General features: G+C 35.9%; 1 protein-coding gene across 3 annotated transcripts; it reads right to left on the bottom strand.

Annotated features, from left to right (window-relative positions):
• Positions 1-1,865: 1,865 nt before the first annotated feature.
• LOC120085153 (factor of DNA methylation 1-like) lies at positions 1,866-11,995 on the bottom strand. 3 transcript variants are annotated; one of them, XR_005483829.1, is made up of 8 exons: positions 10,738-11,629; positions 10,256-10,437; positions 9,908-9,997; positions 9,496-9,783; positions 9,025-9,240; positions 7,599-7,865; positions 6,943-7,078; positions 1,866-2,226 (listed from the first exon to the last, which is right to left on the bottom strand). XR_005483829.1 is itself a non-coding variant. In XM_039041031.1 (7 exons), exons 1-6 carry the CDS (start codon positions 11,627-11,629, stop codon positions 7,635-7,637), a joined length of 1,899 nt encoding a protein of 632 aa, XP_038896959.1. In that variant the 3' UTR covers positions 1,866-2,226; positions 7,599-7,634. The 3 variants fall into 3 exon arrangements, 2 of the variants coding, with proteins under 2 accessions (XP_038896959.1, XP_038896958.1); XM_039041031.1 differs by lacking the exon at positions 6,943-7,078; XM_039041030.1 differs by lacking the exons at positions 1,866-2,226; positions 6,943-7,078 and adding an exon at positions 11,823-11,995 and having other exon boundaries at positions 7,635-7,865.
• Between the last annotated feature and the right edge of the window lie 2,866 nt (positions 11,996-14,861).

Raw genomic sequence — 14,861 nt, 5'->3', positions numbered from 1 at the left:
AATGTAGCTTCTCAAACCAACTTGTGTAGCAATGGTGAATGTAGTATCTCAAACCCAAAGATTTATAGCGACGAAGAATGGAAGAATGAAGAAATCGAAAAAGGAGAAGAAGGGGAAGAAATTAACCTACAAAAATCAGAAAAGAAAGAAAAAAGGGAGAGAAAACGAGGTAGAAGCCGCGCGCACGCCCAGGACAAACTTGGAAATTTTAAAAAATTTAAAAGTTTCATATCCGCAATTACTTTTAAATGGTAACATATTGATAAATATTTTTACTGATTGTGCTTTCTATTATAATGCACTACATATATCAATTTTTGCCAATCACTATCCCACCCAAGTTTCGTAACCTGCCTCCACAAAAAGAGAAAAAATATGTATCTCACGAATTTACCCATGTAGTCCTTAATCTTTTAGATAATTCTTAAATTTACCCTTAGTGTTAAAAAAACAAATCAATCAAATACTTCCAATCTCTAGAAAATAATAGAAAGTATGTCACTCAATTTGGCATGCTAACTTGGAGAAATAAATTTTGTCCACCAGTGTTAATGAGTAGATTAGGTGTTTCATGAATCAAATCACATCTCATTATAACTTGCATGTCCAAACTCATGTCTGAATTTATTAATAAAACCATAATTCAATGATATATCAACTTCTTTGAGAATTTTATGAGATTAAAGACGAGTTGAACCACCTATTGGAATGCCTAAACAATGGCATGAGATTCATATTGATATTGAATTCCCGGGCATGAATGCTAACTCTATGATCTTTTTGGCTTTATGATGAGTCGCCTGCAAGTGCTTTTTGCTTGATTCTTGTTTCTGCTTTTGAGATGCATAAGTTTGATGTTCATTGGATTATTGTTTTATTTAGTTTTCTCATTATTCGTGGATTTCTTGTATCATAGATCCATTTTATATTTGTCTTTCTATCCTTTCTTTTCAAGATTTTCAAAAATGAAAAAATATTTACACAAAATAGCAAAATTTAATTTCTTTGATAGAGGTGGATAGAAATCTATTAATGTCTATCAATAATAGAAAACTTCTATATAATAGATGCTGATAGAAGTCTATCAATATTTTTTTTTCTATTTCAATAAATAGTTTTGATATTTTTTTCTATCCGTGAAAATTTCCTTTTTTTGTCCTCCCCTACAGTCTTATTTATATTTTTATTTCCAACTAATTGAGTTGACCATTGGCTCATCTTGTATTCCTTTATAATGAACAAATTTGCTATACTCTTTAGATATCAATGAAAAAAATCTCCAGGGAAGAATTTAGGCAACATAAACAGCAAGGACATCGAAGACAACGTAGAAATGCTGAAATTAATTAAACACTGAAGACCAAGAGAAATTCGTCAGCTTGTGCGGAAAAATATTGCATATGGTAAGTCAATCTCAAAACAAAATGTACTTTCCACATGTGACTGATTTAGAACAGAAACATTTCACAATGGTCAAAATTTCAGGCTCTTGTCTAAATTGAGGCCAAACATTTTGAACTGACCTTTTAATGTAAAGCTGGTGGAGGTGTTGATCGCAGAGAGTTGGAATTTTGCCACTAGTCAGTCTATTGGTATCTACTTCGAGAAAGCTGAAAGAAAATTTCTTTAATTGATCTATGAAAGAAATAAAAAATGCAGGTGTCCTGTATAATTAAGGCGTTAAGAAGGAACGAAACACTCACTAGTTTCATCCAAACTACAATACTTTGTTTCATGAATCAACTTTTGTATAATAAATTTAATAAATATATTTAAACTCATTGGATTATCACTTAAGAAATGAGAAGCCCTGCCAAATGGTTGAGTGATATACTTAGCATGCATTCTCCAAACCAGACTGAAAATAAGTCTAAAATTCATAATCAGTCAATTCAGAATCAAGACCCAAATGTTCAAAACCATCATGGCTGAGCATACATTAAATGAGAGCATCCAAATATAAGATGTCAGGAGTACAGGTCAGTATTCCCCAGGATCAGATATGTGATACTAATTTTCTTTTTTTTTTCTGTTTCTTTTTTGTTTTTCAATTTATTTTTTTCTTCCTTGGTAGCCCTTTACCTCTGGGCTAAATACTACAAACAGAAGTCAAGAAGATGAATTTGCTTCTCTGGTAGGAGTTGTTTGTTCCATTTACCACAGGAAATGGTCCCACTGGACAAGTTGCAAGCAATAAGGCTGTGCAATTATCATCGAATCCTTCACCTGATAATATGAAAGTCAATCAGTAAAACTAGAATAATTGAGAACAAGTTCTTGAACGATTGGCAACATAAAACTAGTCCAATAGAATTTGAATCTGGTTGCAGCAGGATGCATATAATGCAACAGTAGTCAAGGTTATGCAAATTTATAAATTCAAAAACAATAAGTACATCAACAAACCAAAGTCCGTTTCCTTCTTGTCCCAATGGATGTCTCCGCCTTTTTGATCCCATAGTTCTCCTAGTACAAGTAGGAAGACCCATGCATAATATCGTGGAAAAACTATATTATGAAAAAATCCATGCCCCGGTCAATCTCTAATAGGAGTGATTTTCCACCAGTATTCCACGAGAGGGAAAAATGAATTGTGCTGCAACCACATAATTTCAAAACAAAAGGGAGTGGGGCCCCGTGATGAACTGCCAAGGGTTAGAAGAATCGAAAAGTGATTTGATGTAGGAAGATCGAATACTTTAGGAGACCTTTCAATCACCTTTTCCATTATGAAGGACGGATCAATTTGAGAGAGGATTGGAGAGTCTCGAAAATATGACCAAGTGAACATTCCAGTTTGGAAAGGAGTGTCAAAGGGAGGATGCTTCAATGAAGGTATTAAAGAGCTTCATATTTCTTAACACACTGCCCGAAAGACCATGGGTGACATTGAAATCACCCCAAAAACCAAGAATCAGAACAACTGCATGATAAGTCACTTAGTTCTTACCAAAAAAGGAATTCTGTAAGAATTAGAGGGACTATACATGATTGACAGCCAAAAAGAGAGACCATCAGCAAGGGAAATATGAATAGAAAGGGAATATTCACCTCCAGAAACATCCAGCACTACCAAAGATGGGTCATTCCACATAATAATGACACCAATGCATCTAAAGCTGACCAACCAATATGGCGAGAACTACAAAGGGATTTGATAGTAAGGCGATCAACAGAGGGCAGCTTTGATTCTTGAAGCAAGACTAGTGGGGTTATGCTCGAGGATGAGAGATTTAACCACAGCCCATTTCTCCATGGATCCCAAACCATGAACATTCTAGCATATGGTAACCATAGAGATGAAGAGCTTCCACCCAATGACTGCTTGGAGGCAGTTTTGTCATAATCCAAAAAGAGAAAAGTCTATTAAGCTCATTAACGAATTTATTCTTTTTTTTTTTTTTTGGTCATCTTAGACCTCTTTGTCGCCAATGGAATACACATGATGCATGAGCGTCTCCAAAAAACTCTGTTTTGGGACAAAATCCTCTATCATTAAAGGATGAGCATTGGGATCGGCTTGAAACAAAGACATGACTGCCAAAGAGCAGGGTTGAGGGCAGTAGAGGGCCAGAGGGTGAGGGAGGGGAGGAAGAGGGCTAAGGGCTAGAGGTTGGATCATCTTGATCAGTTTCCACAAAAAGAAAACCAATACTGAGGAAGGATGAGCAGGTGATCATGTTAACGACTCTTTTGTTAGGTGCGTTTATGAGGACTAGGTCTGGCGACGTGAGGGTGGTAGAAGGAGACGGGTTTTAAGATGGACCCAATAAAGTCGAGTAGATCAGCTATAGCAGGAGAATGAGGGTCGAAGGCGGGTTGGGAGGGCCGAAAAGAGACAGGTTCAAGCCAGAGAGCGTAAAAGGGTAAAAGTCAGGGTTAAAGGAAACTATGTGAAGGAAGAAACAGATGGGAGGTCTTTCATCGAGGAAGGGATGGAAAAGGCTTGAGCTTTGTTTGTATGAACATGGTTGAAGCTAAACCAGAAGAAGATGGCGAGGGGGAAAGGTCATAGGAGTACTGATGTGAATAAAAAAAGAAAGGGGACCTCCACGGCAGAGCAGCTCGAGGGTATGGTCCCAAAATGCCTTCTAAAATGTCAACATTGTGTATTGGTCTTTGTGCCATTTGATTAGAGCTTTTTTTTTCGCTAGTAAGAAACCATGAAGAAAGGGTTGATCATTATGAAGACGAGAGACAGATTAGATGATGAAGGCAAACTAAGTTTTGCAGTAATGAAAATCGATTCATTTTCTTTTAAGTGATGGTTCAATTTTGTAAATTTCAACTGGAATGATCCCACTTGTTACCAGGACTTCGGCATGGTCGCTTCCATCATATCGAACAGCTCTATGGGCTTCAAACGAATTAACAGAGCAATAGTGGTTGATATTTTGCTAAAGAGCGCACATGATGTTGCACCAATTATCATCAAAGTGCTTTTGGAAGAAAAAAATGGAGTTATGTATGGGGCTACAAAGGAGAAATCCTTTTGCTTAAAAGCAATTGATTTTTATGATTACTTGATTAAGGCTTCTTTAAAGGAGACAACCCTAGGGGTGGGTATAAAGGTAGCGGGTGATGAATCACATATGATAATGGGTGGGTTAGGTGGCTTAGTAGAATGGAGCAAATTATAAAAATCTTTCCAACCTCTTCTTTCTTCTCCAATAGGGACAAAAATTTTGTTGTCCCTCCATTTTCTTCAACTTTTGCAATATTTGCTATTCAGCTCTTCTAGTTTGTGGTCTTCTTGAATCTCGACCCAAATAGTTTGGTCACCTACTCAAAATTCTTTAAGAATTTTTGGTTGAGATGTGAGAGAGAACATATGGACACATGGAAACTCGAATGATGCCATTGAAAGGAAGACCGGTGGATAGGAAACAAAAAAACTCAATCCCAAGTTGCTTTTGTGATTCTGATCTGGGAGCCTCTATATTCGCTCTCTGTTTCAATGGAAAAAAAATAAAATAAATAAAATAAAATTCACTTTATGGATGCTAACATACGGGGTTATGGGTAACATTTGGTGGGGGAGACTGGAGGGGGAGCCACGGGTGAAGGTGAGCAACGGAGAGGTTAGGGGAAGCTTGCATGATGGATTCCAGTGAGGGAGGGGAAGGGCAAGTGATGTAGCCTAAAAGATAAAATGAAAGAAATCTCCAAGATTAAAATCAAAGTCTTCAATATCGATTAGAAGTTATCAATACAATAAGAAATTTCCTCTATTTATAGAGAATTGAACAACAGACTAATCCTAATCCTAATTAATCAAAGTAACTATTCCTATTCTTAATCAATCAAGGAAACAAGTTTTTATATCTTATCAACTCCTTATGTTGTAGGTCCCAAGAGTTCACAACTCCCTAGGCTTCGTAACTCTTCACTCCTCACTATTCCACTTCTTACCCTAAACACCCCCTAAGGATTTGACCAAGATACCCTAATTTATCCTAATCCTACTACATCATTCTATCCCTAAAAAGAAAATTATAAAAAAAAAAAAAAAAAAAAAAAAAAAAAAAAAAACTCATCCTTGAGTTTCAACAAGAAAATCAAGAATATAAAGTTTTTTACTCAATGATTTATAAAAATCCCAAATAAAATCGTTGGACCATGGAGATCTTAAGATTGAAGGAGCCCATAGAAAAGCTGAGAATTGTAGAGCATGACCCTCATCAAAACATTTCTTTGTTGCTTAGATTGTATACTCGCCTGCCACCAAAAGTTTGCTCAATCATTTTAGCCTAAGCTGGAGTATCAAAGCAACCCATAAACCTACTTGAAAAGTTGTTGCTTAACCAAAATTTGTAAAGGAATGGGTTGAAAATAAAACCAGCCCAAACGTGGAGAATAGGAAGAGACAATCACGTTTTTCTATATTGATTTTTGCTTTTTCATGTATAGCAGGCTATGTAATTTAATATTAGGTTGCATGGATTTGGTGGGCCTCTTTTTACGTGGGCTTACATTTATAATTAAAAAAAAAAAGGACGAATTTCACCCAAGGCGTAAGGCGCGGCCAGGCGCTGCAAGGCGAGCGCCTGCTTCAACCTGCACGCCTCAGTGACAGATGAGGCGCAGAGGGCTCCGGTCACCTCACCTCTCGCCTCTCGCCTCAGGCGCACGCCCAGAGTCGCCTCAATAACACTGGTTGAAATAAACCTATCAAAAGGGAGACAGAATCAAAATTGGTGAGGACTGAACCCGCTGCATCACACAAATTTGAAGGGGTTAGATCGTGTGAAACATGTGTCAAGAATTGAGCATACATGTTGGGTCGGATTGTGTGGGTCAGGTCAAATGGATCCTATGTTCCCACATATTCTTCCTAGTTGTCTTCCAAGCAATCAGCTGCAACTAGAGATTCGAACTGCTTCAAATCGGGTTGCCCATGGTTGCTGTCTTCTTTGTTGGGATTGCTGCCATCTATTGACATCTTTTTCTTTCTTGAACTCAACTTCCTAAACTTTTGCCCTAGATTTTTCTTCGCTCATTTTTTCTTTGCTTAGTTGGTCCACGCGTGGATTCCATTCTTTTGGGATTTCTGTCTTACGTATTTCTTGCAAGATTACACAACCTTGGTTGAATTCTTGATCTTTTGTTAATCCAGCAAGCTCTTGTTTTTTATTTTCTTGAATTATTTATTTTTTGAATTCAAGGCATTGTTCTGAAAGCTGATCCATGTTTTGAGTCACCTTTCCTAACATTGGATTCCTTCCTTTTACTCTCTTTTTCATTTCCTCCAATACTTTAGGATTGATGCACGCTTGAATAAGTTTCAGCCTCATAATTGTTGTAGGACTGATTGTTGGTTTCCTTGAATATGTTTCAACCTTTTTTGGTTGCTCTCCATGACCAATAAAATGATTTCTACCCCTAAATGTATTGGTTCTAATATAAAATTCCATTCTTAGATGATTCTTTAAAAGTTTCAACCTGAAAAGATTCCTCCTTGTAATTAGATGTGTTGTTTAGAACGAGCATGGCTCATGAAGCTCCCTCTTGTGATCAACATCGCCAAAAATTCCCAGTCTTCCACTTGTGGCAGTCAACGTTGGTCCAAGCAGTTGCTCTAATACCAAATTCATGCAGCCCAAAGGAATAAATAAGAGAAATCTCCAAAAATAAAATCAGTTTATTATTTATTAAAATTTATCAATACAATAAGACAATTCTTCTATTTATATACATATATTCTTTATCTGTTCAAAAAGATATCCTCTATTTATAGATAATTGGACAGCAAACTAATCCTAATCCTAATTAATCAAAGAAACTAGTGATAATCCTAATAAACCAAGGAAACTAATCTTCATCCTAATCGATTAAGGATTTGACCAAGATACCCTAATTTACCACAGTTCTATTGCATTAGGGGGCGGGGCGGGGGTTCGAAAGGACAAGTACATCCAATCATGGTAATCATCCATACTTCTAACCGACAAGTTTTCAAACACCAAATATTGTGAGGTCATGTGATGGTTTGATGAGATGGGCTAACGTACATGCAAATTGACCTATATACATTGGATACAAGAGAAAAGGAAAATAAAGAATTGAATTTTAGGTAACAGAAAAAGATGAGATAACACCTTCCTCTCGTGTTCTCTTCCACTTCTCGGATCTTCTCATGTTCTCTTTCGTTTTAGTGACTTGATGCTCTTAACAATATAGTTGATGACCTCCTTCAAAGTAGCTTTCCTTCCCTCCTTAAAGTTCCATAGCTCAGGTACAGAATAACGACCACTTGGATTATATTCATTTATTTCTTTAAGGGCAGTTACGACAGCATTGTATATCTCATCACCCCATTCCTGCTTGAGACCTTTCAGTTTCTCATCGTCCTCATCAATATTTTCCTGTCATGTATCAAATGTTTCATAATACAATTTTCAATTAGTCAATCCAGAATATGGAATGAAAATACTACTTTAACCAAACAACTATATGAAAAACATCATTAAAACATTTTTACCAGCTATACTGTCTATCAAGACTAATCAAATAATCAGAAGAGAATTCATACGATGAAGCATAGAAAAAGACACGGATGCCTGTTATCAACAGAAGGGATTCTAGGGGAAAGGAAGTTAGGTGGAAGAAGATGTCTTATTTGGGTGAATATAATGAAATGAAAGGTATTCCAAAATTTTCTCGAGTGAAGGTTGGATATATTTTGAAACCCAGGTTTTGGGGTCAAATAGTTGCTTTTCAAGCAAATCCTTCTCTCATAATTTGTTTAAGGGTGAAACAACTTTGGATGGTCAATTGTGCACTAAAATTTGAAAGAAACGTGTCCTGAAAAGGTAAAAGTGTTTGATTGGACAGGTTCTCTCCAGAGTCCTTTCTGGGATTCAAGTCATCAATGTAATTTATTTATGGGATGCAAAAAAAAAAAAAAAAAAAACCCCGCATTTGTTTTATCTTATTGGTTCAACAGAAACATGTGGCATTTTTTTCTACAAGTGGCAAGTTTGTGGAAAGCTTGGATCCAGCATCCATCTGCTAAATCGAATACTAACCTCAATCTGAAAGGACTAAACACAAGGGTAATATGGTCATTAGAAAGGAAGTTTTTTTTAAAAGCATGTTAAGAGACTATTTGTTATAACTAGTGTGATCATGCATTAGGGGAAGTAGCCAAAGTGTGGTGATTTAATCTTGAATACGCTTGAGAAGGAAGGTGGCCCTAACAACCTCAAGTTACTTGGGAGATGGAGTTTCTTTTTTTTCTTTTTTAGTTCAGCATGCTGTGGAGGGATTCGAAACTCATACCATTTTATGATTGAGAGTACATTTTTTATGTCAATTGAGCTATGCTCACTTCGGCCAGGTTAGTTAGAAGTATGTTACTGTCCTTTCCTCTTGTTCTTTCAGGACATTTTCCCAAGCCTATACAAGATCTCTAACCAGTTTTCAGCCACTACCAAGGGATATATATAGATCACTTATTCAAACATTTGGAATGTCAGTTTCCACAGCGACCAAAAGGATGGTGAGAAAGACATATTCAGGTACCTGGGAATCCCCATCGATGGTAACAACTTTAAATGGATGCCAATTTGGATCCGTCAAATTATCCTGCCACAAGGAGCATAAAGTGGAGGCTTGCACCATTGCCTCGTCAGGAGAAAATCTCTGTTTGCAAGTGTTCTGGAACGGTTTAATATCAATATCCCCCATTCTCTTTATTCCAATATTAACACGGGCATTTGATGATTGGTCTTGCAATCCCTGCACAAAGAAATCATTGGTTGGTGAGAAAAGAGTATATGACAACATAGTTGTATGTCTTATCTTCTCTTCGTATTGGGAATAAGTTGGCAAACCAAGAGAGAATCATAAGTAATTAGAAGGGTACTTCTTCCTTTCAAAAATAATAATAATAATAATAATAAATAAATAGAAGGGTCTTTCTTCCTAGTGTTTGTCCATGGCAACGTAATAAAGTTTAGGATGCACAAATTAGAGAATAGGAAAGAACATTACAGCTATTAATTCTTTACGGGCCTCTTGTAACTCATCATTGCTTTCACGCTCCTTGGCAACAAGAGTTCGATACAGTTCGTGCAAATCATTCAAATCCTCAACCTTTTGATTTAAATCATCATCCATTTCTTTCATCTTCTGTTTCACTCCTTCATCATCTTGATCCTCAAGATGCTTCATAACCTGTAGTTTCCCTTTTAATTCTTGAATTTCCATTTCCAGCTTCTGCTTGGCATCCAGCTGCTTTTCCAGCTGAAGAATCTTGCTTAAAGCCTCTTCTTTCTCTCTCTGGATAAATAAAAGTTATCAAATCATTGCTTCTTAACGGAAGATTAATAATAATAATAATAATAATCTAATGCATACAGTTGGTATACACCAAATGTACTAAAATCACTAACAATAAACAAACCTTCTGTTCTTCAACAAGACGTAAAACATTTTCATCAGCCCTCCTCTGTTCCAAGGAAGCCAATTGGAGCGAATTGTTCCTCATATCATTCTAGGACAAGGAAAAAATGAAAATGATTATAAACCATGACAACTTTAATCATAAAACAGACATAAGTTTAAGCTTTTCATGATTACTAGGGCCCACATCTTAAATGCAAGAGAACGTCGTACGAAATACAAAGTAAAAAATAATAGGGTAAAGACATCAAGTTCACAAACCGGATGATAAGAGAACATAGATACTACAGGAAAAGCAAGTAATTTCTTAATTGTCTTGAAGTTATGAACACAGGATGCATCATATCACCTTTTTCTTCTCTTCATCAAGTTTTTGTCTCTCGAGTTCAGTCAATGCTTCGCGTTTGTTCAATTGCTTACTCCAGGAATCAAGTTTCTTTTTCTTAATCTCCAATTCTTGGTGCAATTTTTCTTGTTCTTCTAATATTCTTCGAACATTATCTCGTGCAAGTCTTTGTGTCTTTCTGGTTTCTGAGCAGAATAAGACAAATCATAAATATTTGGTTATGTAACATAAATACACACTTGGTGACCACTTTAAAATCTCTTTTCCCTGGGGAGATCATAAATGTTGAGCAAATATGGTCATCATCTTTATGAGGATGGTTTAGAGCAAAATTGAACTTTAATTATGGAAATTGAATATGTGTTCATGTTATCATTTTCATATTAGTGTTATGAATATAAACAGTACATTTAAGCAATATATACGAGAAAATGAGCTCAACATTCATGCATATATACTCCCGCACACAAACAAAAAAGAACAACCTTCAACAAAAGCATGGTGAAGCTGATCTTTCTCTTCAAGCATCCTACTTAAAGACATAGTCTTCTCATTGTACTTGTATTGTAGTTCATCCAGATTTTCATTCGTCAAATCAATTTCATGCGTCAGATTCTCCACAACAGTATTTCTACTTTGAGTTGCTTCATTCACAATGTCTGAGACAGTCCTCAATTTCCCTCTTTGTCGAAGAAACTCTCCTATAGGCTCATTTGAATTATAATCATCAGCCCGTGCACACCAACCATAAATATCCAAGCTGGTATTTGTCTTGGTTTTCCAATTCTTTTTGCAATGATTGTTGGTCTCAAACAATTTTTCGAAGTCCGTTGCATTCACAAAACCATTCCAATCATTATTGAATTCAACTATTGCCTGAGCTTTCGGTTCATTATCATTCCAAAAAATATAAACATCTAATGGTCTATATTTAGCAAACTTTTTTATCCAATATGCTGAATCACAGACTGTCTTTCTATCCTCCCCTACCTCTATATTGACTATGACACCCATCCACGGCCATACATAAAGCTCTTTTTCAGAATCCTGACTGATAGGAGTTGGTGGAGCTGGACGCTGTGTTTGGTCTGCTTCAGAAGCTAGCTCATTCTCCAGATATTTTGCTAAAGCAAGATGGTTCGCCTTCTGTTTAGCATTCCTGTTCTTAGAGCCTTTACTCACTCCAGAAGCATGCTGAAGTAAATCCTTATATTTGTAGTCCTGTTTCTTCTTGCCCATACAGAACGGGCATCTAAGAATTCCATTTGCTGTTTTTACAACAAGCTTTCCAGTCCTCAGCTGTTCATATGGTTTCTCAGCGTAGTCATTGATCTCTGAGTCACTAAAATCTGACTCTTCTTCACTGCTGTAGTCCATCTAAACAAGCAAATCATTTTGAGAATAAGTCAAACAAAAATGGCAGAATTATACATCATTAAATATTGATCATTCAAGGAAACAAAGCCACACATCATGAAATGTCCATCTAAATATCACATCTCCAACAAAAATTGATGATAGAACCAAAAAAAAAAAGAAGGAAAACCCTAGCCGTCGTCGTGCACAATACCTCCGGCGAATCTCTAAGTTAGTAGGTTCTTGTTGGCGACGGCTGGAGAAGAACGCTCGAGATCTCCCCGAAAACACCCGATTTTGCCTCCAGTTTGCTCGTGGTACCGTCGCAGGTTGGTTTTCGTTGTCGAAGCCTTTTAGTTCAGTTCACTCCAATCGTCTGTCAACAAGGACTTGATTTTCACAATAACTTGATATTCGGTCTGGTCTGGTTTACTCTCACAGGTTGGGTTCGGTCCACAAAACTTGGTTTGGTTCAGTCGGTAATAGAGATGTTTCAAGGGTTGTTTTGGATGCAGAGTTGAGATAGAATATCTGAAGTTCATATATATGTGGAGTTCATATGTCTGTGTTTGAGATGCAAAGTTATTTGGTCTGAGTTCATATGTTTATGTTTGAGGTACAGAGTTGTTTGGTATGAGTTCATATATCTGTGTTTAGGGTACAGAGTTCATATATCTAGGTATCTTATGCAGTTTTTTGAAATTTTTTTATTCAATAATACGCTTTTATGATTATTATTTTTGTTTTGAAACTTTTTTATTCAATAATTCTACCCATCTTTATTTGAATAAAATATGGATTGTAATTTTTTTCTTTTAATTTTTAAAATTTTTCTTTTCTTCGGCCATAAACAACAATTAACTCATTACATTTCTTCTAGAAGTATATTTAAATAAAATGAGAAATCAAAGTGAAATCAAAACTATTAATTCTATCTAATTTTTCTCCATGAATTTCATTATCATCATCTTCTTCTTCTTTGTTGCTCTATATTTTTACTATATCATGAATTTTTTTAATTAAATCTCTCCCATCATTGTAACTGTCAATGAAATGTCACCATATTTCCTCAATAATTTCACTTTCATTTCCTCTAAATTTGGAAAATCATCAGATAACAAATATCTATTTTTCACTAATTTTTGCTAGAAAATGTTCTAGGAAAAAATTTTCATTTTATGGTTTTTTTTTATATGTTACGTACTTCTCAATTATATATATACTTTTCATCTAAGTATTCTTAACACTCATTTGATATGTGAATTTAAATAAATAAAAATATTTTTTTACAAATTTTTACGTATAAATATTGCACTTAATGTAGACAAAATAATATTTTTATATAATTAACAACCATATAACATACTTTAACAGTCATCCATCTTATAGTAGTCGAAAGTAGTTGTCAAAGTTGATTATCGAAGATGATTTTTACTGGAGTTTATAGTCAGAGGTGGTGGTTGAGCCTGAAGTTAGTTGCATGAAGGTGTATTGGAGTTGGTTGTTGAAATTTGTCATCGAATGTGGTTTTCGAATCCCAGAGTTGGTCGAGCGAAAGTGGTCGTCGAAGTTGATAATCGAAGATGATTTTCGCTAGAGATTGTAGTTGGAGGTGACTGTTAGAGTCCGAAGTTAGTCGCATGAAGGTGGTATTAGAGTTGGTTGTCGGAGTTTGTCGTCGAAGATGGTTGTCAAAGCCCCGAGATTGTTGTCGGAGTTGCTCGCTCAAAGGTGATTTTCATTGGAGTTTGTAGTCGGAGTTTGTTGTCGGAGCCAATGGGTTATCTAAGTTGGTAACGCGAAGGTGATCGTCGGAGTTGGGTCACCAGAAGTAGTTGTTGGAGGCCAGAATTGGTTGTCAAAATTGGTCGCGCGAAGGTTGTCAGAGCTCGGAGTTGGTCGCCGGAGCTATTATCAGAGGTGGATGTTGGAATTTGGATTTCGTCACCAGAATTATCATCGTAGGTGGTTGTCGGAGCCCAGAGTTGGTCGCCGAAGTTGTCATTGGAGGTGGTTGTTAGAGCCCGGAGTTAGTTCTCGGAGTGTCACAGTAGTTGATGGGTAGAACCATTGAAAACATGGAAAGAAGAGAGAGTTGAGGTGAATTGGTAAAATATACCAACTCAACTCCACCAACATTTAAAGTTGGTGGGCCAAACAATGAGTTGATATATTAAACCAACTCAACTCAACTCATGTTAGTGAGCCAAACACCCCTTTATTGTTTTTAGGATGGGCCGGGGATGGGGACTGGAAACCCATTTCCACCACCTATTTTAATCTTCATCTCTATAAAATTCATCGTCCCCAACTCTTATTTCAATCCTACTTCAAATCTTGACTTAATTTTATAGGGATCGTGGTGGAAATTCTTCACAAGAAATTTATGGGAAAATGGCATAGACAGCCTAAAATAGAAGACTCAAATGGAAAATGGGTATTTTTTTTAAAACCATTGAAAAAGTGGTCTTATGCTTATGTCATCATTTATGAAATTATCACTTTAACCTCAAAGGCATTCTTCTTCTCTTTTCTTTATTTTACAACGTTTTTTTTTTCTGAGTTTCTTCTTACTTTTTTTAATCTTTTTTTTACAATTCTTTTTTTTACAATTCTTTTTCTTTTTTTTTTTTTTTGCATGTTTTCTCTGCCTTTTTTCTACGTTTCTTCTTTTGTTTCTTCTTTCTTTTTTTTCTGCATTTCTACTTCTTCCTATTTTTCTGAGCATCATATATCGTGCATCAAGCATTGTGTATTGTGCATCGATACACAATGCTCGAGCATGAAGCATCGTGTATCATGCATCGAGCATTAAGCATTGTGTATCGAGCATAGAGCGTACTACATAGAGTGTAGAGCATAGAGCATGGAGTGTCGTGTATCGTGCATCGAGCATTGAGTGTCGTTCTTAGTTGCAAGTGCGCGGATGATTTTCAAGGTCGAATTGGTAAATTCACAGAGTGCTGACGCAAACAAAAGACCACTTTTCATTCATTTTTAAAAAGGGACCAATTTTTCATTAAAACCCTTAAAAAAGGACCAAAATTTGTGGGATCAAATTTCCTGGGGGGAATTCTTTGTTTTTTTTAAAAAAAAATTATTCATTTTTAACAATTTTTTAAATTTATTTTCAACCAAATACAAATTTTTAAAATTTCTATATTAAAAGGCCATTTTCAATCAAGTTTCGAAATATCAATGTCGATGGAAATAACAAGGTTCTAATTGTATGGAAATATCAATGTCGATGAAA

The sequence above is a fragment of the Benincasa hispida genome, chromosome 9 (genome assembly GCF_009727055.1).
Source record: "Benincasa hispida cultivar B227 chromosome 9, ASM972705v1, whole genome shotgun sequence".
NCBI lineage: Eukaryota > Viridiplantae > Streptophyta > Magnoliopsida > Cucurbitales > Cucurbitaceae > Benincasa > Benincasa hispida.
Note: the sequence above shows the minus strand (reverse complement) of the source record. Positions and strands in the feature narration are given on the sequence as shown.